Raw genomic sequence first — 25,100 nt, forward strand, 5'->3', positions numbered from 1 at the left:
AGGTGACATGAATTATTCTCTTTATTGTTTATATTTATGGAAAAAAATCTCAAGAAATTATGTAATAGGTCACATTACGTAAGAAAGGAAGTTCAATGCGTTGTACATAACGATATCAATTTTATGTATTTTTTTTACTTTTTCCATTTTTTCTTGCATTTTTATCATATGGTGTGTCAGTGTAGTGTCCCTTTAATTGTTTTAGCTTCTCTCGGGGCAACATTCTCAGGGTCTCATTCTCCCCATTACAAAATCCACAGATGTCTTTATTTGGAAACGAAATTAGCGTCATTTGCAGGAATCCTGCCAATTAACATAGTGCTACCAATTAGCAAATGAACTGACCTGGGATGCCAAGGTCGACCGTAAATTACTCATTGTTTCCAGACTTCAGAGCATGGCCTGGTCACTTGGAAGCTTCGGGTCTCCTCAGGATCAATAGAAGCTTACATTGGATTTACATAAATATTCTCAGACCTTAAAAATATTAGCATGTCTTTGATTTAAAGACGGACTTAATTCTGTATTCTTGTGTGTGGAGAATTGCTCTTGAGATTTTCTTCAGGGAAATTCTGGCTAATTTTGCCAAAATGGGTATAGACACAAAAGCAATTACTTCGAAAAAGCCCCGGAACTTGATTAGGAAGGGCTGTTAATTGGCACTAAATATTAGACGAAACATGTGCACATATAAAGCCAGCATTGTGAAGCAAATCCATCCCATTCAATCTTAGAAGACTGTCAGACTGGCTTGATATTGCTTTGCTGATAGTAATTTGAACATGGACATGTATATTTAATGAATCCTTTCAAACAACCCAATCAGAGCCACTTGTATTGTGTGCACTCTATTTTGTTTATTAGCTTGACTGTTTTTTGAAGAAAAAAGGTTGAGTCATTAGCTTTGGGGTGGTTACTTATATTTTTGTTTTCAAGATAATCAATCTTGGTACACCCGTTGCCAGTGACACTTATGTACATGTACAGATAGGTATTACTCTTTGATGGAGTTATGCCCCTTGTTTGAATGAAAACAACTGGCGAGCTTTGGTGCTCGCTCCACGGCCCTCTTGTTAGCCTACGTGATTGAGTGAAAAAATGGGCTGTGATGTCATACCTAATGAATAACATTCCAGAGTTTCGATGATAAACTAAATGTTGGTTATGTATGTATGTAAGTCATGTATTACATGTTAAAGTAACATATCACTGAGGAAACTGGTGCACCCTTAGAATAATCTCGTTTAATTTGTAATGCATACATAAAGTTCAAAATGCAGATGAAAACTAAACAAAAAAATAATAAAATATCTGTTATTTATTTTGTTTTATAATGAATATTATAAGTATCTCAAAGTGTTACTACTGTTTGGAAACATACCCATCAATCAGTTATACAAAGCATGATTGCATTGCCATTTTGCAATGAAGTCAATTTGTACCAATTCTATGCAGCTTTGGACAGTCATTTTCAACACTTCAAAGAGGTTCATTTGTCAGCATGTTGTTCTTACAGGTGTAATTTATAACTATGATTAAATTGCCCAGTTGCAGTGAAACCAATGCAAACTGTACATGCATGGCTGGATTGCTGGCTAATGAGATTGCCTCTTCGAAGTTAGTTCCATTGGATACCAGAAAAATACACCAAATCACTGATAGTGGCGGAAAGCTTTATGTAGATGTGTGAAGTTGATTGACAGGGAATAAATGTTGCACTTGATTCTATTTCTTCACTTAGTGGTGGGCAGAGCAATTTAAGCTTCAATCATTCAATGCTTCAAAACCTTGAAATGCAAAGTTCATTTGCAAAAAGTAGTATAATAAATTTAAATGTCATTGTTTTGTTCAACTATGTCTCAAACCAAAAGTGTATGCTACAAACATAAATCTGAATAAAATATCGGAGATATGGCAAGCCATGAAGCTGAATAAAAACTGAGATGAAATAAATAATTCAGCGGGGCGATTTCATCATCGCTGATCCTTATGATCCACAGCTATTGGCAGCCATTTGGAAGATGTCCCGATAAGGCCAATTATTCAGTATTTCCAAACTGACAAGATCTCGGCCATATTTTCCTGTCATATTTGTGGGAAAATAATTGTATAACAGCCAAGATGCGTCTACTGATGGATATTTTGTGGCTTTGGGCTGCAGTTTTATTTTGGTATTTTGGTATTTTGCTTGATTTTTCGGCTATTTCTTAGGCTGACTGAATTCACTTCCTGTGACTTCCTGTGAAATGAACAGAGATGAACTGAATATAATTAAAATTTTCATTGGTCATTGTAAAACCAAACTAGAAATCCAATTGGCCATAGTAAACATTTTAAAGTGAATAGAAATTTTATTGGTCATAGTAAGGAGGTCAAATAATTTAAACGAGTATCAAATAAGTATTGAATTCAACGTTTTAGCTCTGTGGTTGTTTAAAAGTTGAAGATATTAAATTTTTTGTGAACGATTTTCCCAGAAAAGTAAGAAAGATGATATTTTAAGCATATAATATATAAACACAAGGAGATGAATTCTAAGAATATGATACAATTACAGTATAGATCTGGTTGACCGATAATCATAGGTCAAGGTCACCCTACGCCGTATTGGACATTATAAGTTGAGTCAAAGCGTCTCCACATGAAACAATATCGGTATACGAAAAAGTATGCAAAATATTAAAAATATTTTATTTTTTTTGTCAAAAATTAAAGCTGTATTGCATTTGCTTTTCTATTCTCTGAGTAATCGACACCTAAATATACATTACCGGTCAACAATTAAACCAGGAACAATCTAGTAAATTGGTCAAATATTCAAACCAGCTTCGCACACAAGTCAGCTGCTGGTAAGCCACTGGCTGAGGATCTTTTTCAAAGATATTTTTGGTGGGGTGATGGTTATTTTACTGGGCTTGGAATTTTTTCGCCCTTTTTTTCTATTTTGGTGGAGTGCTTTTTTTGCAACACAAAATTGATGTTTCATTTAACAGATTTACCCAACCTTTTTTCAAACAATACAAATTATTACTATTTCTTTTAAAAGAGATCCTAATTTCATTACAGCTTATTTGTCCAAAATCCGTAGAAAAAATACTTAGATGTTGACGAAGAGATAATTTGCTGAATTTTCATTTTGCTATTTTGCTGATGTTTCTTTTTCATTTTGCTATTTTGCTGGACTGCTATTTTGGTATTTTGCTCAGTTGCTTTTTTGCAGTTGCTGAGGTTTATTTTTGTTATTTGACAGACTGCTATTTAGATATTTTTTGTGGCCGCATTTATTTTCTGTTTTGTTTTAATTCATTGATATTTTACATGGGTTTGGTATTTTGCTCTGCTGCATATAGCTAGGTTTCAAATTTGTAGTTTCCTTGGCTGCTATTCAACCGAGGTTTCATTTTGGTATTTTGTTTGGCTGCTATTTTACTGAGGTTTCATTTTGGTACTTTGCGTGGCTGCTATTTTACTGTTGTTTTTTTCTTTAGCTTCAATTGTCTTTTTCCTATGAAGAATTCTCTCTGACGTCAATACCATTGTCCCATGATAGTCATAATTTTTTACTAGACTGCACAGGTGCTGTGTTTGGGTTCTGTGGGGTTTCAAAATAGTTGATTAACAATCATTCTTTACTTAATGGTCATGCAACATTCAATGCCTTAGGATTAGCAAGGATTGAAATTAGCACAGGTTGCAAGCCCTGCTGTGGTTAAAATTGTTTTCCGCACTTTATCAAATTCTTCATTTTATACAGTCATCGAAATTAGACTTTTGGATGAACAAGCCCGAAATCTTATGCTATTGTTTAGCATCAAATTTTTGAACACAAGCCCTGCTATATAAAATTCAGAATTTGAGCAAGCCCGGAAGGTGTTTTACCAGTGCAGGGTTTGCGGGCTTAATTGTGTTAATTTCGATCACTGTTTCCACAACAGGGCTTGGGAAAAAAAAACATGGTTTGGTTAGGGTAACATCCTTTTCAAAAGCAGGCAGGGGAGGTAAAAAAAAATTTCAGACTTTATGTGAAAACATTTTTGTCATCATCGGGGAATGGGGTTAAATTAATATTCTGTATAAAGCGTTCAGAGTTTTTACTACAAATTAAAGCCAAACTCAAAAAATATTATTTTTTTTTATTTTTTTTTTATCAACAGACTATACAAACAGTAGTAGGATCAGTGCCAATTTCGTAGGTAGGGACAGGTTACCCAAACCAATTGCAATTATTTTTTAGCCTTGTCAAGCATTATGATAAAGAATTGGTCTTGTTCATCCAAAAGCCTTATTTTCGATTTTGCAACACTTAAACCAATAAGAACAGAAAGTTCATGTCTGTCGAACAGACGCTCAGAGAATTTGTCTATAAAATTGAAAATGAAGTAGAACGATAATTCAATATTATCTGGTTCATTTCATTTATATCTGATAAATATCTAAATTATTTTAATGGTAGTTTTAAAGGAAAATCCATAAAGTAGCCTATGGCAACTGCATTGAAAAGGAATTCAATGATGTAAAGATTATAAATTGATGCTATTATTTGAGTCTGTATACTCTGTTTCCCGTTTTATGACTGTATGTGCAGATTAATTTGCATCATATTAAGATCTGCTTTTCGGGGTAAAAATGTTGAGATATTCCCCCATTCATGATAGCCTTGGTGTCGTTGTTGTAATTGTTGTTGTTGTCAGTGATAAACTTTATGCACCAGTCAATTGTAACCACGCCCCCCCCAGGTCTGGGGGTATACCGGGGATAGCCGGGGAAATGGGCTGTGTTTTTACCTTCCAGGTGGCCTTGCAGTGCCGTGTGAATGCGGTGGTTTTGTCTTCCCGTAAAAAATATTTGCATTTGGCGGGAATTTTACCATCAGTTCGTCTCCGCAGGGCGGGGATTTTGCCTGGGGTTGGATGGACCGAAAGTCAAAGTCCCCGCTATTCCCCGGACCTGAGGGGGCCGTGGTTACAATTGACTGGTGCATTAGTTACTCCTGTTGCCTGAGAGCTATAGGCACATGATTGTATTATAAGTAAGACGTATAACTCATATTCCCCTATTCATGATAGCCTTGTTGTCGTTGTTGTCGTTGTTGTCATTGTTGTCGTTGTAAGCAATGAACTTTAGTTACTCGTGTTGCCTGAAAGCCAATAGGACCATGTATTATAAGCAAGACGTATAACTCATATTCCCCAATTCATGATAGCCTTGTGTCATTGTTGTCGTTGTCAGCGATGAGCTTTAGTTACTCGCGTTGCTTTAAAGACAATAGGCACATGTATATAAGGTGTATAATTCGTATTCCCCTATTCATGATGGCTTTGGTGTTCTTTTTGTAATTGTTGTTGTTGTCAGCCATGAACTTCAGGTACACATGTTGCCTGAGAGTCACTACGCACATGTATAGCAAGGTGTATAACTCATAATTATCAGGGTTATGTCCCTTATTTGACTAAACACAATATAGACAAGCATTGGCTTGCTCCATGTCACTCTTGTTGAATAATTAATGACAGAATAGTCTGTTTCATGTCAGACTTCTATTGAGGAAAGCAGTGTACTGTCAGGATGTGATTGATTTTTCACGTGGGACGGTTTTCGGAATTGAATTGTTGGATACCTATACATCACAAGCACCAGAATGATAAACTGCAAAAAATCAAAGAACTTTTTAAAACTGAAATGAATCATATAATTTGAGAATGAAAATTTCTACATAAAAAATGTCAAAATTTAAAAATAATCACCCAAAAATATACTCCAGGTATACTGTCTATAAATCTTCAACTGATATTTTGCAATTTTATGACTTTGATGCCAATTATCAAGCGCTCCATTTTTAGTTCAATACATTTAGTATATGTGTGGTATATATATTCATATGGAACTTATAAGTCTGAGTATTCTATGGTCATACTTCATTGACTCCATTCACTGTATAAGTCCATTATTTATATCGAGCAATCCACTAAGCTAAATCATTCTAAGATCCAAGTAAGAGAATGTTGAATAGTCAAACTTTGGGCTAAACACTTATGAGCAATATTTAAAGTAATATTTCATAGTAAGTGTCGGACACAAAGGTGGTATTGTTGTTTTTTTGACCCCATATATATTGTCTGTATAATATATATATGGCTGATTGTTAATATAAACTTAGTTTAATTTAACAAAGTTGTCAACTTAGTTGACTTTCAAATCTTTACTTCTCTGAAAGTATTAAGAATACACTTTTATTATATGCTTTATTTGGGACTGGCTATTGTGCTCGTCTCCTCGACTTATTTAGGTTTCGATGCAGCGTCGGTATATTTTGTATGAAAATAGAAGGAAAAATGTTGGGGACTAAGCTTTGTCCTCAGGGATCGCTGGTTCTCGAAAAACCACCTGTTCAAACAACCGCAGTTTTACTGTATAACATAAGATTTAAGACAACTTTATCTGAGCTGTACTAATGTGTGAACACATCAAAGCATATTTCACATTTAGTTTACCTCAACAAAGTTCTTAACAATCAGCCCATAGGGAAAACAAATCGAAAGGAAACAGTGGTGATTGGAGAGTCATATATCTAACAACTTGTTCTGATATCCTTTTCCTTGTTAAATCTAAACCACAAACAAATCTATTTTTAAATTTCATTTTAAAATGATATTTTTTAATAAAGGTTGCAAAGTATTAGTAATAACTAATTTCCTATAATTTAGGTTTTGATTAATGTATTCTTTTAAGTCAGAAACTTAAAGGGACTAACTCATGATGGGCACCAAAAATTTTTTTCTTCTGAAAATGCATCTGAAAACACTACTGGTTGAGAAGCAGTTTCCGACGGAAAGCAGTTTCCGACAAATCACTTTTTCGCGTACCTTCCTTAGATCTTCATAAAGAAGGTACTGCAATTCAACTATATGGTAACTATAGGCAATCAAAAGTTGAAATTCTTACCGAGACACGTAAGAAACTTTTATTATTATTTAATGTTTAATGTTTATTTTTCATTTTGTACACAAACTTGCACGTGGGGGATCTGCATGCGCAGCGTATTGCGCATGCGTGTGAACCTAATTTGCATATCTATTAATAGCTACAAGGTTTTCCTTAATTGACTTATACAAACGATGATCATTGTGTACATATTTGTGAACACTGGTGTCATGCTTGTTTCGCATCCACATTCACTTAAATGTATACAAACACAAGTTTCCATCAGAAATGAATAAAAAAAATCATTGATATTCAGTCTCTGCCTAATTTCGAGTATGAATTGAATGTCGTAAATTTTAAGGTTTAAATTTTTCGTAAATGCTGAAAAATTAAATAACATTTCTCTTATTACAGTCTTATATTTAGTTTATTAAATAAACGGAAAATAAAAACACACAACAGGCACCTTAAATATGCCCCTCATTCAAATTGTCGGAAACTGCTTCTCATCACAAGCTAATCAGAACAATGTAAGTACCCTCTTTGCGCCCCTATTAGATACACTATATTTGACGTCACACATGTAAGAAATATATCGACAATAGCAGCTTGAGCTGTAGTTATATAAAATGTGAACAATTTTAGTAGATATTTAAACACGTATAAATAATTCAATAAAAACGTTTAAAAACTGTCGGAAACTGCTTCTCAACCAGTAACATTATGATTAATTTACTCTTTGATACTGAAAGTGCAGAGAAAAAAAAACAATCAAAGTAAAATACAACACAAACCCATTATTTTACTCTTTGTTGCTAAAAATGCAGAGAAAAATACAATCAAAGTAAAAACAACCCTCAGGTTTTAGTCGGGAGCAAACCCACGCCAGATCGGTCAAGAAAAAATAAAAAAAACAATGACTAATTATCCACTTGCCCATAAAGGCTCATACTATACAGGAATCTTAACATTTGTTGAAAACATTGGCATCGTGTGATAATGCACCAGTCATTTGCAACCAGGCCACCCCCACCCCCCCCAGCTCCGGGGGTATGCCGGGAAAATGTTCCGTGTTTTTACCTTCCAGGTGGCCCCGCAGTGCCAGGTGAATGCGGTGGTTTTGTCTTCGCGTCAAAAATTGCAGGGAATAGGCCTTATATAGTGTTCCTTGGGTCGGGGCATTTGGCGGGGATTTTATTAGCAGTTCCTCCCTGCAGGACGGGGATTTTACTTGCGCTGGACTGAAAGTCAAGGTCACCGCTATTTCCCAGACCTAGGGGGGCTGTGGTTACAATTGACTGGTGCATAATGTCAATATTTACCAATCAGGGCTTCTAAAATTTTGGAAGCTCAATCGGTCCGGACCCGCCCCCCCCCCCCCCCCCCCCCCCCCCAAAAAAAATAATTTTGGACCGATTTTTTTTATACTTTTTGGAACTAAAATTGGTCTGGCCTGGTCAAAATCGGTCCAGACCGGCAAATTGCCGGTTTTTAGAAGCCCTGCTACCTATCTATTGAATCCCGTTAAAGATAATGGTTTTGGAAATTGTGGATTTCCAGACAATATTAGAGCATATATCAACATTTGTTGAAGTGTTCCAGCCCTTTCTTTCTTAATTTTAACACTCCATTTAATTTGCCACACTTTATTTTGAATGTGCATTTTACAAACGATGTACAAGTCTCTTTAAAAATGGTTGTCAGCGTTTTTATCTTCGTTTCAAAATATTATTAAATTGCAATGATTATTCCTGCATTACAAAAAATGCATCCGAATTTCTTAATTTATTGAAAGTCATTATATTTAATAGTTTTTTTTTATCATGAATGACTGGTTCATATTAGCTTGTCAAGGTGAATATAGAAAGGCGTATTAAACAGGTTGATGCAAAAAAAAATGCAGATGATTTTAAGGTACGGATAAAAAAATATTACCGATATTTTGAAGCTATTTTAATGCACCAGTCAATTGTAACCACAGCTCCCCCAGGTCCAGGGGTATACCGGGGATAGCCGGGGAAATTGGCCGTGTTTTTATCCTTCCAGGTTGCCCCGCATTGCCGGGTGAATGTGGTGGTTTTGTCTTCGCAAAAATATAGCAGGGAATTGCGCCTAACCTAGGGTCCCTGGGGTGCAGGGGCATTTGGCGGGGGATTTTACCATCTGTTCGTCCCCGCAGGTTGGGATTTTCCAGGGGTTGGCTGGACTGAAAGTCAAAGTCCCCACTATTCCCCGTACCTGGGGGGGGGGGGGGGGGCGTGGTTACAATTGACTGGTTGACTGGTGCATTACTGGGGAATTTGTGGCCACGTGACTATTAATTAAAAAAACATTTGTAAAGGCTTATATTTTTTATCTGTACCTAAACCATGTTTGATTTTTGTTTTTATTACAAAATTTAAATGAGTTTTAAAACATGATATTGCATTAAAATTAAAAAACGTTTTGTGCATCCACCTACATAATGTGCACCTTTAACAATATCCTAAATGTTGTTTTTACAAGGACTGAGGACATGTTAGTTGTGTTTCATGCATCACTGATTCAAGTAGTTGAGGCCCTCACAGTGGTTGTGGTTTTACAGTTTATTTATACTCACACTTGGGCAAGGCCCATTCTGCGAATGTCTCAAGTGTGTCGATAATATTGCTAATCATATAAGGTTTTAGGAGCATTATAGTGCACAGACAGAATGTAACCCTGTTTAGAACTACTCTGGTTTTTCAACATGCACTAGAGTATAAAATTGTCACAGGGCACTCCCATTTAACGTCCCTCCCGGAAGACATTTAGTATTTGTAGTGCAGCGGCATGGAAACCTGGATTGACAGTCAAGTATGTTACCACTAGACCAAGGATCTATGGGATAGAGCAGTATTGAATATATTTCTTATCCTTATTCTTAGATATGCCTCAGTGACTCCAGTCAGTCTATTGGCCAATTAATTTTATTACAGTCCAATCAAAACCGTCGGATTCTAGTCTTAAAAAATTGAGTTAAATCTAATTGGTTATTGAACACAGGGTCAAAGATACCTTTTTATTTATTAATGGACACATTTCCACCTAAACTTCCATTCCTTAAATGAACTGCCTTTCGGCATATTTTCCGAAGAAAGTAACATCTTCAGATATTAATAAACATGTAAATTGGAAAGCATTTAATATCTTGTTGTACTTTGGGACTCCAGACACTTTAGACAGCCCAACTGCGTTCATATACCCCTATAATGATATAAATCCTGTAACTCATTCCTTAAATGGACACATGCATGCTTGTTTAACACAGTAACTCAGTAAAGTTAATCTACTGGAAGATGTTATCGGGGCCTCCCTCGGAAAGACTGTGCTGCAATTATGCTCATGGAAATTGTGGTCCAACAATAAAAATTCTGCATATATATACACAGTTTTTAGTAGATCATTTTAAAAACAATTGGAGGTTTTTCACTTTGAAGGAACTTTATCAAGGGATATTTCATATTTATTACTGCTTAATAGCTTGTATAGGTGAACATAAATTTTAAGAGTATCCTATACAGTCAACATAATATTTCATAACTGTTATAATTGAAGAGGTGTTTAAACATTGTGGCATATTTTTAAGTGTTTCATAGTTTACATTTGGTGGAGGAAAGTAGTTTATTACTTTTGACTTTGATTTGAAATCAAATGAAATATTAAATGTTTTGAACTATGAGTCTATTAAAACCAATGATAAAAGACTTTTGACAAAAAAATAAATCATATTTTTTCTGAATTTCCTTTCAAAAATAAATGTTTTATGGCCTAAACTGTTACTAACAGTTTTAAGTAAAATGTATAAAACATCAATTTTTTAACTTTAATATAAAAATCTGCGATCTATTTTTTTGTCAGCAGTCTTATTTAACTGGTTTCCATGGATTTTCGCAAAAATTGGCTCGTTCCAAGACAAAAAAAAACTAGTTGTAAAAACGTTCAATCTGTGAGAGTGCAGCTTTAAAGGGACTATAGACACATAATACCATTGAAAGAAAAAAAGAAAATTGTCAAAAACTCATTTTGAATCTTAATTACTGATGTATTACATCACTTACGACAAATGTATTTTTTTTAAAGATTTTCAAATTTTTCAATTCATAGTTTTACTGTCTTCCACACAAAATCCAGTTAATTAAAAAATAGTGTCGGTATATGTATCTGTACTAATCACATGACTTTTTTCTCATCTGAGACAGCAGCAATTTTTTTCTATCAATCATGGAAAATAATGTATTATAAGCCTAATACAAGCTCTTATTGACAATTCTAGTCCTAATTAAGAAAATAGTGTATTTGTCGATTTTGAAACCATCTGGTGTCTAGTCCCTTTAAAGTATTATGCAATTGTTACTGAAGCTTTAATTCTGTACCGACTGTACCAGTATGTAGAGATGAAGGCATGCCTAAAACAGTAATAATCATGTCATTAAATGTACCTAAAATTAGATTTTTCACAGATTATGTTTAAGATTATTATTAACCTTTTAACTAGCAAATTGTTTCATTTTGGCGGAGCATTCTTGGATTCTAACAAGTAAGTTTTTGAACCATTATTAAGCAAGTTTTCTTAGCGGGACTGGACTGGACCGGACTGGACATGACAGGACAGGACAGGACCTGACCGGACCGGACAGGACAGACATACAGACAAGACAAGACAAGATAGACATGACAAGACAGACAGGCAAGACAAGATAGACAAGACAAGACAGACCGGCAATACAACCCAAGACAAGATAGACAGGCAAGACAAGACAAGACAAGACAGACAATGCAAGACAAGACAGGCAATGCAAGACAAGACAGGCAATGCAAGACAAGACAGGCAATGCAAGACAAGACAGATAGGCAAGACAAGACAGGCAATGCAAGACAAGACAAGACAAGAGAAGACAGACAGACAGACAGAGAGACTTACGCCTACATTGAAAGGAATGAATGAAAATACAATTATATTAAAAACTAAAATAAAGAACACTGCAGTTGTGTTTTGTCCATGTGATTGACAGTTAAACTATGTGACAGTGATGAAATATGTAAAATATGACAGATTACAGCTACTGAATATGTCAATTTATTAGATAAAATGTGAAGAATTTAGAGAACTGAATTGGACAGTAAATGACTTTATTATAAGTGGAAAATTATCATAAATTTTACTTTTATCTTATTATGTTAATTTTGATGCCAACAGTTATTAAAAGAAGCGACAAATAAGTGAAAATATATTAATAATATGTATATGGTACTTATCCTAGATTGTACTCAGATTACTGTCAATTTATGCAGCCAAGCATGAATGCATCAGAGATAATAAAGCATAATAAAATATAAATAATTCATACACATCTTGCACTGAAAATTTAATGACATCATATTAAATGCATAAGTTGAAAAAGAATTGCAAATAAAGCGACAAAAATCTAACAAATTTTGAACAGTTTACCTCAATGTAAAATGCCCAGTTGTATTTTTAGAATTGAAATCCTACAAAAACTGTATGGACTGAGTATGAAAATACACCTAAAAATTGATCAGTTTGATCTTAATATTTTTGTTTGAGTGAAATTAAATGGCCTATTCGAATTTGGGGTACTTCATTATTAATATCATCGCCAAGGTGCATTTTTTTATATTTTTAAAAATGAAAATTTTTAATTTGCCTTTAATAAAATATTTTATAATGATACAGGTAATTGAATTCATTGTCTGGATGATATGCATGCTATTAGTCCTAGGATAGGTAAAGTCCAAAGTCATTAGTTTTTTCCCACTTTTAAGGGTATGTTGGCGGAGCCCTTCGATAGGGGAAAAATAGCATTGTTTTGGCAAAAAGGGGAATTAATATAAAATCTTACTTACATTATTCATATAATGTTCAACTTGTTTTTAAACCTTTAATTTAACAAACCTATCAGCATATTCATGAATGGCACTATATATTGCTACATGTGTTCAATGTTTATAGAGGTTAAAAATCCACCAAAATAAAATAAATAAAAATAAATAAATATAAATTTAAAAAAAAAACAAAAAAACATTTTGGTAGGTGAAAAATAAATAGTTTTCAGGAGGGGAATGGGGCTGAAAAAACCCCTTGCATTGTGCCATTATTTTAACTTTGGAGCTTGTAAAAAACTACAAAGGGAGGCGAAAGAAATGTTTGACCACACTACATAATAATGTTTTAGCCTTGAGGGCTCAAACTTAGATTTGAACAAAGATAAAAAGTTAAAAGTACACAATCCTTCCGAGACACCGGATCAAATATTGAGACTTTTCGCTCTTGTCATTTCTCTGTTTTTATTATAAGAGTAAACAAAGGTATTGGGCGAAGAATGATAGAAATAATATTGACTTTCACACATACACTGGTTATGTCATTGTTTTATGATGACAATAATAATTGTTGACATTGAACAAGACTCCATTCTCCTGAAGTCTCAAAGAAAATCATCATTATTTTAAGGTTGGAAAGTGATAAAATTAGTGAATGTGTGGTATGGTTTGAAAAGTGAATGGATTTTATTGAAAAAAGTTAATAAGGCATGTATATAGCTTATGATACACAAATTGAATATCGGATTTTATAGTACAACAGTAAGTTATTTCACACATTTACTTTAAACTCTGGTATGATTGAAAGTGTACCTAAATGTAACTTGAGTTTTGGATGTAAGAGTAAGCTAGCTTTGATTGTATTTTACATGTCTGTACTCACTCAGTTATACAGTGTAAGGGTGTATGGAAATAAAATAGGCCAATGACCTTAGACACCAGATGGTTTCAAATACATTATTTTTTCTCAAATAAAGCCTAGAATTATAAATATGAGCTAGTATGATGCCTGTAATATAGACATTTTACATGATTCAAGTAATAATTTGTTGCTGTTTCAGTTGCGTTTAATTTCCCCGTTTTAAAATGCGCACAATGTTTTCCCAGTTTATAGTGTGTATATTCCACTTGTGAAAGTCATGTGATTAGTACAGACACATTTTAACCAATGCTATTTTTTAAAATTTTCTGGGATTTATGTGGTAGACAAAACCAGTGAATTTCAAATTGGAAAAATTTGCAAAAACTGCAAAAGAAATATGTGTTTTAAGCGATGTCATACATCAGTAAGTAAGATTTAATGCATTTTACACAACAAGACCAATTTTATGAAAGTCTAAAAAAGATATATTTTTTTTTCCTGCAATTGTATTTTTGGTGTCTAGTCCCTTTAATGCACCAGCTTACACTTTAGTCTTATAACCAGTCATTTATGGTAAGAATCCCTGTTAGCTGGTGCATTAAAGGGACTAAACACCAAGAATACAATTGAGATTCTTACTCAGTTTTGTGTGTTAAACTTAAGGGCCAATTTTTATGTTACAACCTTGATACAATATTCTGGGCTAAGTGAATTAATATTGTGCAAATTCTGGTGTTACGCAAAAGGTACATAAGTAAGTCTTGACTCGTTTTGGCTCATTAAACTAGGCCAATCATGATGGTATGGTCTATTATTTTTACCATTTTTTGAAAATTTTTATTATAAGTTTATTTCAAGTTTTAACTGAAGATATGTATGTGAATTTTTGGATCATTGAACGAGGCCAATAACAATGTTATGCTTCATTTTTTTTACCATTTTTGCAATTTTTATCTTTATTTGCATGAGAAATTTAGCCTACACCCCTCTTTGAGTCACACTGTGTTAAATATCAAACAAATTCTGTGTATATGCAAATATGTTTGGATTGCTGTTTTTTGTACAATATATAATGTGAGTAATAGTTATTCTACCTTCTAATTGGATAATTAAAATTATACACATAAGGCGGGATTAAGCTCAAGGCATGTATAATTTTGATCATGGTTACAGTCGATAGTGTGTTTAGTAATAACTGTTTTGTACATTTTCGTCACCTATCATGCAATATTAAAAAAAGTAGCATGTGTAATTTTTAATATGGTTTTAATTTATCAGTATTTATTGAACGGTAAAAGCTCTGCTTTATAAGGTAACCGTTATAACAAGAATAATTTTTAACAACTGTTACTTGATTTGGCACTTTCCTGCATTAACCAGTTTGTTTGTTATCGCTTAGAGTGACCCGCTTTTGTTTTTGTACCAGAAATTAGTTTTCATGGTAATGCATCTGAAAACACTCATTGTATCATTATTCTACTCTCTGATAGCGAAATTGCAGAAAGAAATACAGTTATAGCATAAAGAAGTTTTTTGCACTTAGTGAGGTTTGAACCTACGCTGGTAAAGTCAAGAAAACCCCCCAAAAAAAACAGCAGGCTAGTCCACATGGCCACCGAGACTTCATCAAAATTGGTGGATATGTTGTCCTATTAAAAAAGTGCATTTTACAAACCATGAGCGAGTTACTTTAAGAGACAGAAATATACAGTTTTTATTTAATTCTGAATGTAATGGGACCTCTTGGGACATTATATGCAGAAGCAGCTTATGTTCAGAATATATCTCTTCCCCCAATTGGACAATTTCCTCATCTGATATTCTTTCGCTAAATGTACCCTTTTATTATTATTTCTTATTTGTTACTTTAGATTACAGGAGTAATAACACTTAAGCTTATTTAAGCATGTTTTTGTTTAAGAAATAAAACATTTAAAAAAAAAAAAAAAAAACATTTCAGAAATTAGGAGTTGGATCCCGTGAGACTTTGTGGTTACTTGATTTATACCATTGTCATATTATTTGCTCAGTGCCCAGAGGTTGTTTGCAACAGTGCTCACGACAATTTCCTTGTAGTATAGCAGACATTACCAGTTTTATTTTGGCAGCGTAACGTAACAAATGCACCATTGCAGCTGTTTCTCGATAATTCCTTACTTTCTCTTCTTGTACAATTATTATACCCTCAAATTTAAAGGGGGTTGAGCGAAGGTGGGGGGGGGGGTAGGGGGAAGGGGGTGCTATATAGAATATTTTTTTGAAAAGGGGGAATTATTGTCAGGATTGGCATTGGCATTAATTTGTCTTTATAATAGTTACCTTTTTGCCCTGAATCGAAAAAAAACTGTGAAAATTTATTAAAGGGACTGTACACCAGATTTGCACCAAAAGTTTTTTTCTGTAACGAATCTCAGGACAATTATCTAATAAAATGTGTTACGCTTTGATATCATTATTGTAAAAAAAGGAACCAAAATGTAAAAAAAAATTGTGTCAGAGACCAGGTTCGAACCCGTGTCGCCAAAATTGCAGTCCAGCGTCATATCCACTGAGCCAGGATGGCTTACTCTAACTGGGTGACATAATCAAGCTATAAACCTACCTCGGTAATATCACGTGATAACACCGACTAGCCAATCACGCATGAGGAATGAATTCTACCTGGTAGACATACACAGTAATCTTTTTTAATGGAAAAATAGGAAATAAATGCTAAACTTAAATAAATATATTTCAATGCATTGTACACATCGATGCCAAGTTTATGTCAGTTTTCGACAATTTTCTTCTTTTTTTCGCTATTTTATCGCACGGAGTACAGCCCCTTTAACAACGATTTATAATGCTCATTTACAGACAAAGGACTGCAAATATACTTTGAATTACCAGAATTTTACAACATATTTTCTGTTTCTTTTATCCTAAAGTTTTTAAAAATTGTAATCTTGAATGGTGTTAATTGGACAATTGTAATTTGTGATGACTTAAAACATTTTTAACCCCGTTACATTGAAAGCTTAAAATGTTTCTTTTATAAATTAAAATTATCCTAGTGTTAATTTTCGTCATTTTGATAATTAACTTTGGGGCAGTATTTTATAACACACAAAGTCAAAGAAATAGAAAACACAATGTGTTAATTGATGTTTTTGACGTTTATACAAATTAAAGATTATTGATGTTACTACAAAAATTGTTTATTGAAACGACCCCTGAAGGAATAAGAAACCATAAGGGCTGTAAAAATAATGCCAGGGAAAAATGGGGTACCAAGTGTGAAGATTGTAGGCATGTTATAATAGAGAAATACATAAAAGAAATAGAGGGTAATATGCTACTCATGAAATACAGCTTTCGTGCTCACTCAGTGAAATATATAGCAATCTTATATAGCAATCTTACACAGAAACCATCAATTTTTCTTTTTGGTATATGCCTCACAAGGATGAAAAATGACAGTTAATTCTAGTTTTCACACACCCTCCAATTTGTATGCGAATATAATGTTATTTCGGAAATGACGTTGAAATTGTTTCCCAGCCCTCAGTGCCAGTGTGAAGTTTGATTTGGAAGTGACTTTTATTTCACTGTTTGAAGCTGCCTGCAATATCATTTTTATTTCACTGATAATTTTTTATAAACAACTACAAAGCATATAGAGAAATCGTTTAATTATAATATTGTTTGATTTCAGGATGAGTGAAGGGAGGAGCCATTATTGAAAATGTTCTGGAGCTGTTGAGGATAAATATGCGGAGATGGCTGGTGGGTGGTTGAGGGTCGTTCAGAAAGTTTTCATGGCCATTTTCAGCCTTACTCATGCCATCAACGGTCTTGGAAATGGAGGTAAGGCTACTCGACATAAAATCAAAAAGTTTTATAGGGTCGTTCAGAAAGTTATCATGGCCATGAGGGGATTTTTTCCGAAAAGGAGTATATGTTTAAAAAAGCGTTTTGAATTATATATTTAGATATATTATAATGTACCAAAAAAGATTAGCGATATTTCGGCACTTTTTACTGGGGAATCTGTGGCCACATAGCTGTTAATTCATTATATACCCAAAAATAAAGGCCAATATTTTTTTCGCTTTACCTAAATCATTTGCATTTTTTTGTTTTGATCTTGTAAGTCAAATGAGTTAAACACGATATTGCATTAAAATAAAAAAAAATATAACATGTTGGCATCAACCTATATTGAGTCCCATTAAAGGGACTGTACACCAGATTTTGGCACCAAAAAATTTTTTTTTTCTGTAATGAATCTCAGTACAATTATTTGATAAAATGTTTTACTTGTTGATATCATAATTGTTAAAAAGATTACCAAAATTTAAAAAACAATTGTATCGAAGACCAGGTTCGAACCGCTATCGCCAAAATTGCAGTACAGCATTGTATCCACTGAGCTACGAAGGCTTACTCTAGATGAATGATATAATTAAGCTATACACCTAACTCGGTAATATCACGTGATAACATCGACTAGCCAATCACGCATAAGTAATGAATTCCACTAGGTAGACATACCCAGTAATCTTTTTAATGGAAAAATACGAAAACACTGCGAACAATAAATTAATTGTAAACTATGTGGTACTTTAGTTAGTAAGTTTCAATGCATTGTACACATCGATACCAAGATTATGTCAGTTTTTCAACATTTTTTTTTTTTCGCTATTTCATCATGAGGAGAACATTCCCTTTAAATGTTCACTCATTAGCTTCAATATAAAGAAAAATTTGTCTGGCCTGTAGCCAGCATTAATTCAATATTCAAATTCATGAAACAGGAGTCAATGCATGATCTGCACTATAAGGCTGTACCAAGTTGTTAACTGAGTTTGTGAAACAGTTGTTTCATTCAGGGTTTGGCCATTTTAAGGACTATTAAGGAGCCCCAGGAGTCTGAAAGATTTGGGCTCCCAGATGTTTTAGCTTTGCAGTCCCTAGGGCTCTTTGTTCATGCAATTGAAGACAGCAACAATAAGTGTTATTTTAGTTTTCATTGTATTTTTGTAAATTTTAGGAATTCAAACTTAAAACTTGATAAGTTTAATTAGAAATAATATACCTTAAACATTTATCTTTTCTTTTTAACATCAAGTTCAATCTTAAAATGCTAGCCCGATTTCTCGAAACTTCTCAAGTCCAAGTAGGTTTAAGAAGTTTATTTCTGTTAGACAAAACACATACTTAAATTTGATTTTGATAAATGAAAAATGGCTTCTAGCTATAATTATCAAAATTCCTTTTTAAAGGGTACAAACTTTCAAAGAAGTAAATGATAGGCATATATTAATATATAAACAAAAATAGTGATCTTAGCTTAATCCTGTTATAAGGGACTTCAGAAGTTTCGAGAATTTGGGGCCTGGACTCATTGATTTTGACTAGGACTGATGGGCCAGGATGCTTTTTAATAAATTCACTTTAGAATTTGATGGGTTTTTTTGTTATCTCCCAGGGCGAATTGAAGGTTTGGGGAGGGGGATATTGTTTTGGCGTTGTCCGTCCGTCCGTTTGTCCGTCATTCTGTCTGTCCGTCCGGAACCATATCTTGGTAGGCATTGATCAAAAATGTTCAAACTTGGTCAGAATGTTCCCCTTGATCATATCTCGACCACTTGTAAAAGTGGGTCATATTGGGGTCAAAATCTAGGTCACTAGGTCAAATCTTAGAAAAATCTTTGGAACAAACATTATACAAGGTCAAATATTCATGAAACTTAATCAAAATGTTTTCCTTGATGAACTCTTGGACGTATATAAAACTGGGTCACATATGATCGAAAATTAGGTCACTAGGTCACTCTATATACAAAACTTTTATTTCAAATAATTCCAGACAAACTCAAACTTATATCCAACGTTCATAATGGTCCATTTCTCTGCAGCCATATTACATGTTAATATAGGAATATTCCACCTACTTTTCATTTTCAATCTATGAACTTTGCCTAATCAGGCGGGGGATATCAATTCAACGAATGTGTTTGTTTCAGTTGTTCTTCCAAAAGATCCTTACATTTACATCGGGAACATCCTCACGCTCATGTGTAACCTTACTACTTACGAGCCTGGGGATTACGACTCGCAAAATCTGTTTTTCTCGCGGAGAAACGACGAAATAATCGCCTCAACATACATCACCATAGAGTCAACGAGATCCATTGTTCTACGATACCCGATAAGATCAAGTGAAGATGGCGGAAATTACTTGTGCAAACTTAACCGGAGAAATAATCGTCCAGAGATTATTGGAAACCAGTTTGTCGTTGTTGAATGTAAGTATTACCATGGCGATAGTTTAAGGTTATGTAAATTATTAACCACATATGAGGTAATGTTTTGATGTTATTTGAAATATTAACCACATATGAGGTAATGTTTTGATGTTATTTGAAATATTAACCACATATGAGGTATTGTTTTGATGTTATTTGAAATATTAACCACATATGAGGTAATGTTTTGTTTTTTAAAATATAACTACATATGAGGTAATGTTTTGATGTTATTTGAAATATAAACTACATATGAGGTCGTGTTTTGATGTTATTATGAAATATGAGAATACATCCTACATTTTCGGCCAATGAATAGGCAATAATTAATAAGTAGGCTTAATTATTACGAATTACAACTTTCGCAGGTGTTTAAAGGTCTGCCTACTGCCTTTTTCTTTCGATACGCACTCCTTGCGTCTGAGTTTGCGTTCACAATGTGTCAGCTTGTGAATGAGGTAGTATTTTAAGGGAGTTCAAGATAACCTGAAGTAACATTTATTGATTTAAAAGGGCTTGTTCACATCGCTCACTCCGCCCACTCTTATTCATTTAAAAATGTTACTTCATATCTAACTATTACTTAACTATGTATAAGGTAATGTTTTAAGGGCATTTGAGATTTAAACAATTTATGAGGTCATGTTTTAAGGCAATTAATGAAATATTGACTTCATATGAATTTGGGTTTCCTGTACATGGCTGTCCGCTTTGTATGTAAATGTATATGAAATGTCAAATAAATTTTACATTGTAATAATAAGGGTGATTGACTTTTAAGGGCCATGAGTAATAAAAAGGTTGTTTTGCTTACTGGACTAAAGGAACTGAACACCAGATTGGCACAAAAAAAAGTATTTTTCTGTAACGAATCTCAGGACAATTATCTAATAGAATGTGTTACACTTTGATATCATAATTGTAAAAGAAGTACCAAAATGTAAAAAAAAAATTGTGTTGGAGACTGGGTTCGAACCCGTGTCGCCAAAATTGCAGTCCAGCGTCGTATCCACTGAGCTATGACTGCTTAATCTAATAGAGTGACATAATTAAGCTATACACCTTCCTTGGTAATATCACATCATGCATAAGGAATGAATTCTACCTGGTAAACATACCCAGTAATCTTTTTTAATGGAAAAATATGAAATAACTGCTAAACTGCTAAAATTGTAAACAATTAAGCTCTTTAATTATATACCATATGCACTTTTGATACTGTCCTTATAACCAAGTCTTGAGTACTGCTACTAAAGAAGACTAGTTCAGTCGCTGGTTGGAAATAACAAATATAAACATTTGTTTCCTTTAAGAAACATGATTGTACTTATAATATTTAATCAATACTGGTCAAAAGCATATTTTTGATTCATTGTCTCATGTTGTGTTTATGCAGTCTCAAATGACTACAATTTAAGAAACGTATCTTATTGGTATACTGTACTTTTAAAAAAACCATAGTTGATATGTTTCCATAGCAACCTTTTAAAATTGAAATGAAATGACTGAAAGATACATAATTGTGGAATGATTATTTATCAATCATGCTCCCATTCAGTAATATTGTAATATCAATTTCATACTGGACTATTGTTTTGTGATCCTTTTAACAGGGTATCAGGTCTGTGCCATTAGTATATTGTTAACTGTTCTTCTTTCCATAGCTAAGTATCACTAAAATAACACAATGTGAATTTTTATTTGCTGAAAATTATGTATTATGACATTAAGTTAGATTAAGCAGATAAATATTCATAAAATAATGGTAATGTAGTCAATAAAAAACCTGAACATTGGTCAAATTCTTTAACTTTGGTATGAATATCAAATAAAGAAGATTGGTTGCCATGGGAACATGCAGAATAACTTTCTCACAAAGGTTTTTGTTGCTTCATAGTATTGTATTCTTGATCTGAACACTAAAGCTAGAAAAAACAAATGAATGACCATTGACATATTTGCTTGTTTCTCTCCAATAAATAGCTGTTTTTCAATTATATTGTAGCACACGCCATATAACAAATGTTGTCCAAAATAAACAATAACATATTAAGTTTTCATTTAATTGCGTTCAATATCAATGTGAATCTTCATTTTACCAAAAATTCTTCAATTGATGGATTTTATTGATGAACACAAATGTGTTTTTATGAAAAACAATAGCATATGCAAAATAAAAGTATAATTTTTAGACAAGAAATCATTTCCATGGTTACCGTGGAATCAATTTCAATTACTGATAGCTTAATTAAAACTTTAACATTTCAATATCACTGTCTGAAAGTTTGAATGCTGTAGAACAAGTATTATTTAAATTGTATTCTTTTAAAGTCAATGGGTGATATATTTAACATTCACTCAAAACAACTCAGCATTGAGCACAGAACTACACTTAAAACATTGCAGCATGGTAAGGGTTAAAATGATTTCAGACAATAAAAGGTAATTATCTTAAAAAAATCACCATAAACCATTTTTGTTTAAAAATTTTAGAAATGGCAAAGTGTTTCGTAAAATTTGAAATAAGTAAGTAAATTGGCGTAATTAAAAATCTTATTTAACACTTCAGAGTTCCTTTTTTTTTGCATTTTAGATAATGCGGCCTTGTTTTTTTTTCTTTCTTCTTGCTAATGATGATGACAGTAACCTTCTATTTGTCCTACTTTTCTGCAAAAAAACGCCGATTTATGGATCTGTTTTTATTTTTATTTGTTAATTTTGTTCACGTATAACATCGCGGGTCATCGGTAAAAAGCGCCGCATAGTTCTTATTTGAAACATTGCCGACCTGTGATAGCCTGTGCAACTATTAAGTGTAAAGCTTAAGTTCACTTAAAAGATGTGCGAGCATTGTTTCTATATGTCGTTCAGATGGACAGTCCATTGGTAAATCATGGGGCGATTGTTCAGAACTTTGTTAAAGTTAACAACGTGATTAACGACATCGTTGTTAACTTTTAAAAGGGAAATAATTGAGGATATGTTCATATATTTTTTAATAAAGCAAGACTTTTAGTGCAGCTGAAATTGTTGACCCAAATCTTGTAAGAAATATGGCAGATCACTAGTGTATCCATTATCTTTTCTTAGAGCAGAAAATAGTTGAAAGTTTAGTTAACAATGATAATGTTAATAATGTTGTTAACTTCAACAAAGTTCTGGCAAAGCAGAGTTTGTAAACCACGTGATAAATTGCGTCATAAATGCTGCGTGGGATAGCAATATCTTGCTTTGAATGAAGACTTTAAAACAAAGATAACTTTACTATTTCTTCACCATTCTAAATGAAACATAACACAGTCTACTCTGCTTACACAGCCCTACCTTCTGTCTTTTACCAGAGTTTGAAAAAGAGTTTAGTTTCTGAAAACACTTCAATGAATCCTTTCACAAAACTGTGGCCTGAGCACTGTCAAAACATTAGTTTGGAAACAGGTTTGTCGAAGTGTTTGAGGAAACTAATCACCTCTTCAAACTCTGGTTAAGAAGTGAAGGCGGGGCTCTTTAAGCGGCATAGACTGCCCTTTGTTTCATTTAAAATGGTGAAGAAAAATAAATTTAAGTCCTTATTTGAAGCAATATGTTGCTTCCGACGTTTCATATATGACATAATTTATCACAGGTATAACACACGCATTGGACAGGCCCCAAGCTTAAACCTCCAGTGATCTGATGTTTTGACCGACCAAAAAAGGTTTCATGCATGATATGTGTATATGGGACCTGAGCAACGTTTGAATTCTTTGTCAGTATGTTTTATATGAAAATAGAAGAAATAATGGTTCCCCTGCGAAATGTTTATGAATTGTTCATGAATTATTCATGTTCTTTTCTTGAACTGTTCATGAACCAAGTGCATGAACTATTTGTGAACTATTCATGAATGTTAAATGGCCACTTACAAAAATTCATAAAAAGATGAGTTCATGAACCATTCATAAACTAATGCAGCCATGAACTATTCATGAATCGTTCATGAACAGATTTGTTCAAGAACCAATAATAAATGGTTCATGACTTAATGGGTGGCCATTTAACCTTCGTGAATAGTTCATGAATAGTTCATGATTTTCGTTCATGGGTAATAGCACTAAGCTAGGACCTCAACAGATCGCCAGTTCTCGAACAATTGCCGAATGTGCTTATCTAAATCTTATCTAAATATATTTTTTATTTAGTTGAACTTTTGTTGGAAGTGTGTACATATTTCATTTTTTTTTAAATCTTGACTTTAGAAACATCAAAAACAATTTTTTTTTCCATTATAAGGTTTATTTCTTAGAGAATTTACATGGCTTACTGATATGGTTAAATCAAGTATAAAATGTTTATGCTGCGACAGTGAAATTTTTTGCATCATGTGTTCTTATTGCTTTTTAAACTTTCCTTAAGGTATTCCACTCATCATAAAGTACAAGTTATTGTTTATTTTTTGCATTTCTAAACTATTATTTCAGCATAAGCCTGACTGAAATCCCAGCTGCCAAATTAAAAGTTTCTGTTGAGCATATATAAATGATTAATTTCTTAGTGTTCAAGGTTGAAAGTCACTTAGTAACACTAGCCAGCATACTTTCATGCACAAACTGCTGTATTACATACTCAATAAAACAAATTAATGACTAAATAGAAAATTGGTGGTAATTTTGTCAGCAGCTTTAAATTTCTAAGAAATTTAAATAGAATCCGTCCGGTTATCCAGGTAGGCAGAGACATTTATATAATCACATGTATTTTTCAGTAGATTTTGGTGTCTCGATGATATCGTTTGATCTTAATATAATTGATAATTTCAATGTGTCATGGCTGCTTATTATCCCCCGCCTTGAAAAGGCGAGGGGATATAGTAATGGTAGGCGCGATTCCGTGCGTGTGTGCGTGCGTGTGTGCGTGCCTGTGTGCGTCCGTCCGTCCCACATTAATTTTTTTGCATTTCCTCTTACATTTCTCATGCGATTTCTACCAAACTTCCACAGATTGATGATCATAAAGTGAAGCAGCGCATATTGTCGGGCTTTTGGGATTCAACCATTTTTGAAAGAGTTATAGCCCTTTGTTTATTTTACATTTAAAATTGGTTTCTTCGCAACTCCTCTTACGTTTTTTATGCGATTTCTACCAAACTTTCACAGATTGATGATCATAAAGTGAAGCAGAGCATATTG

The 25,100-nt window shown here is 33.4% G+C and overlaps 1 protein-coding gene across 1 annotated transcript in view; it reads left to right on the top strand.

Moving 5' to 3' along the window:
- Nucleotides 1-25,100, top strand: part of LOC128213303 (uncharacterized) — a 97,167-nt gene that overhangs the window by 24,204 nt on the left and 47,863 nt on the right. The window contains exons 2-3 of the mRNA XM_052918908.1: nt 17,340-17,491; nt 19,654-19,935. Coding sequence (XP_052774868.1) covers nt 17,404-17,491; nt 19,654-19,935 — 370 coding nt within the window. The 5' untranslated portion in view covers nt 17,340-17,403. The remainder of the gene's footprint in view (nt 1-17,339; nt 17,492-19,653; nt 19,936-25,100) is intronic.

Source organism: Mya arenaria, chromosome 13 (genome assembly GCF_026914265.1).
Source record: "Mya arenaria isolate MELC-2E11 chromosome 13, ASM2691426v1".
Lineage (NCBI taxonomy): Eukaryota > Metazoa > Mollusca > Bivalvia > Myida > Myidae > Mya > Mya arenaria.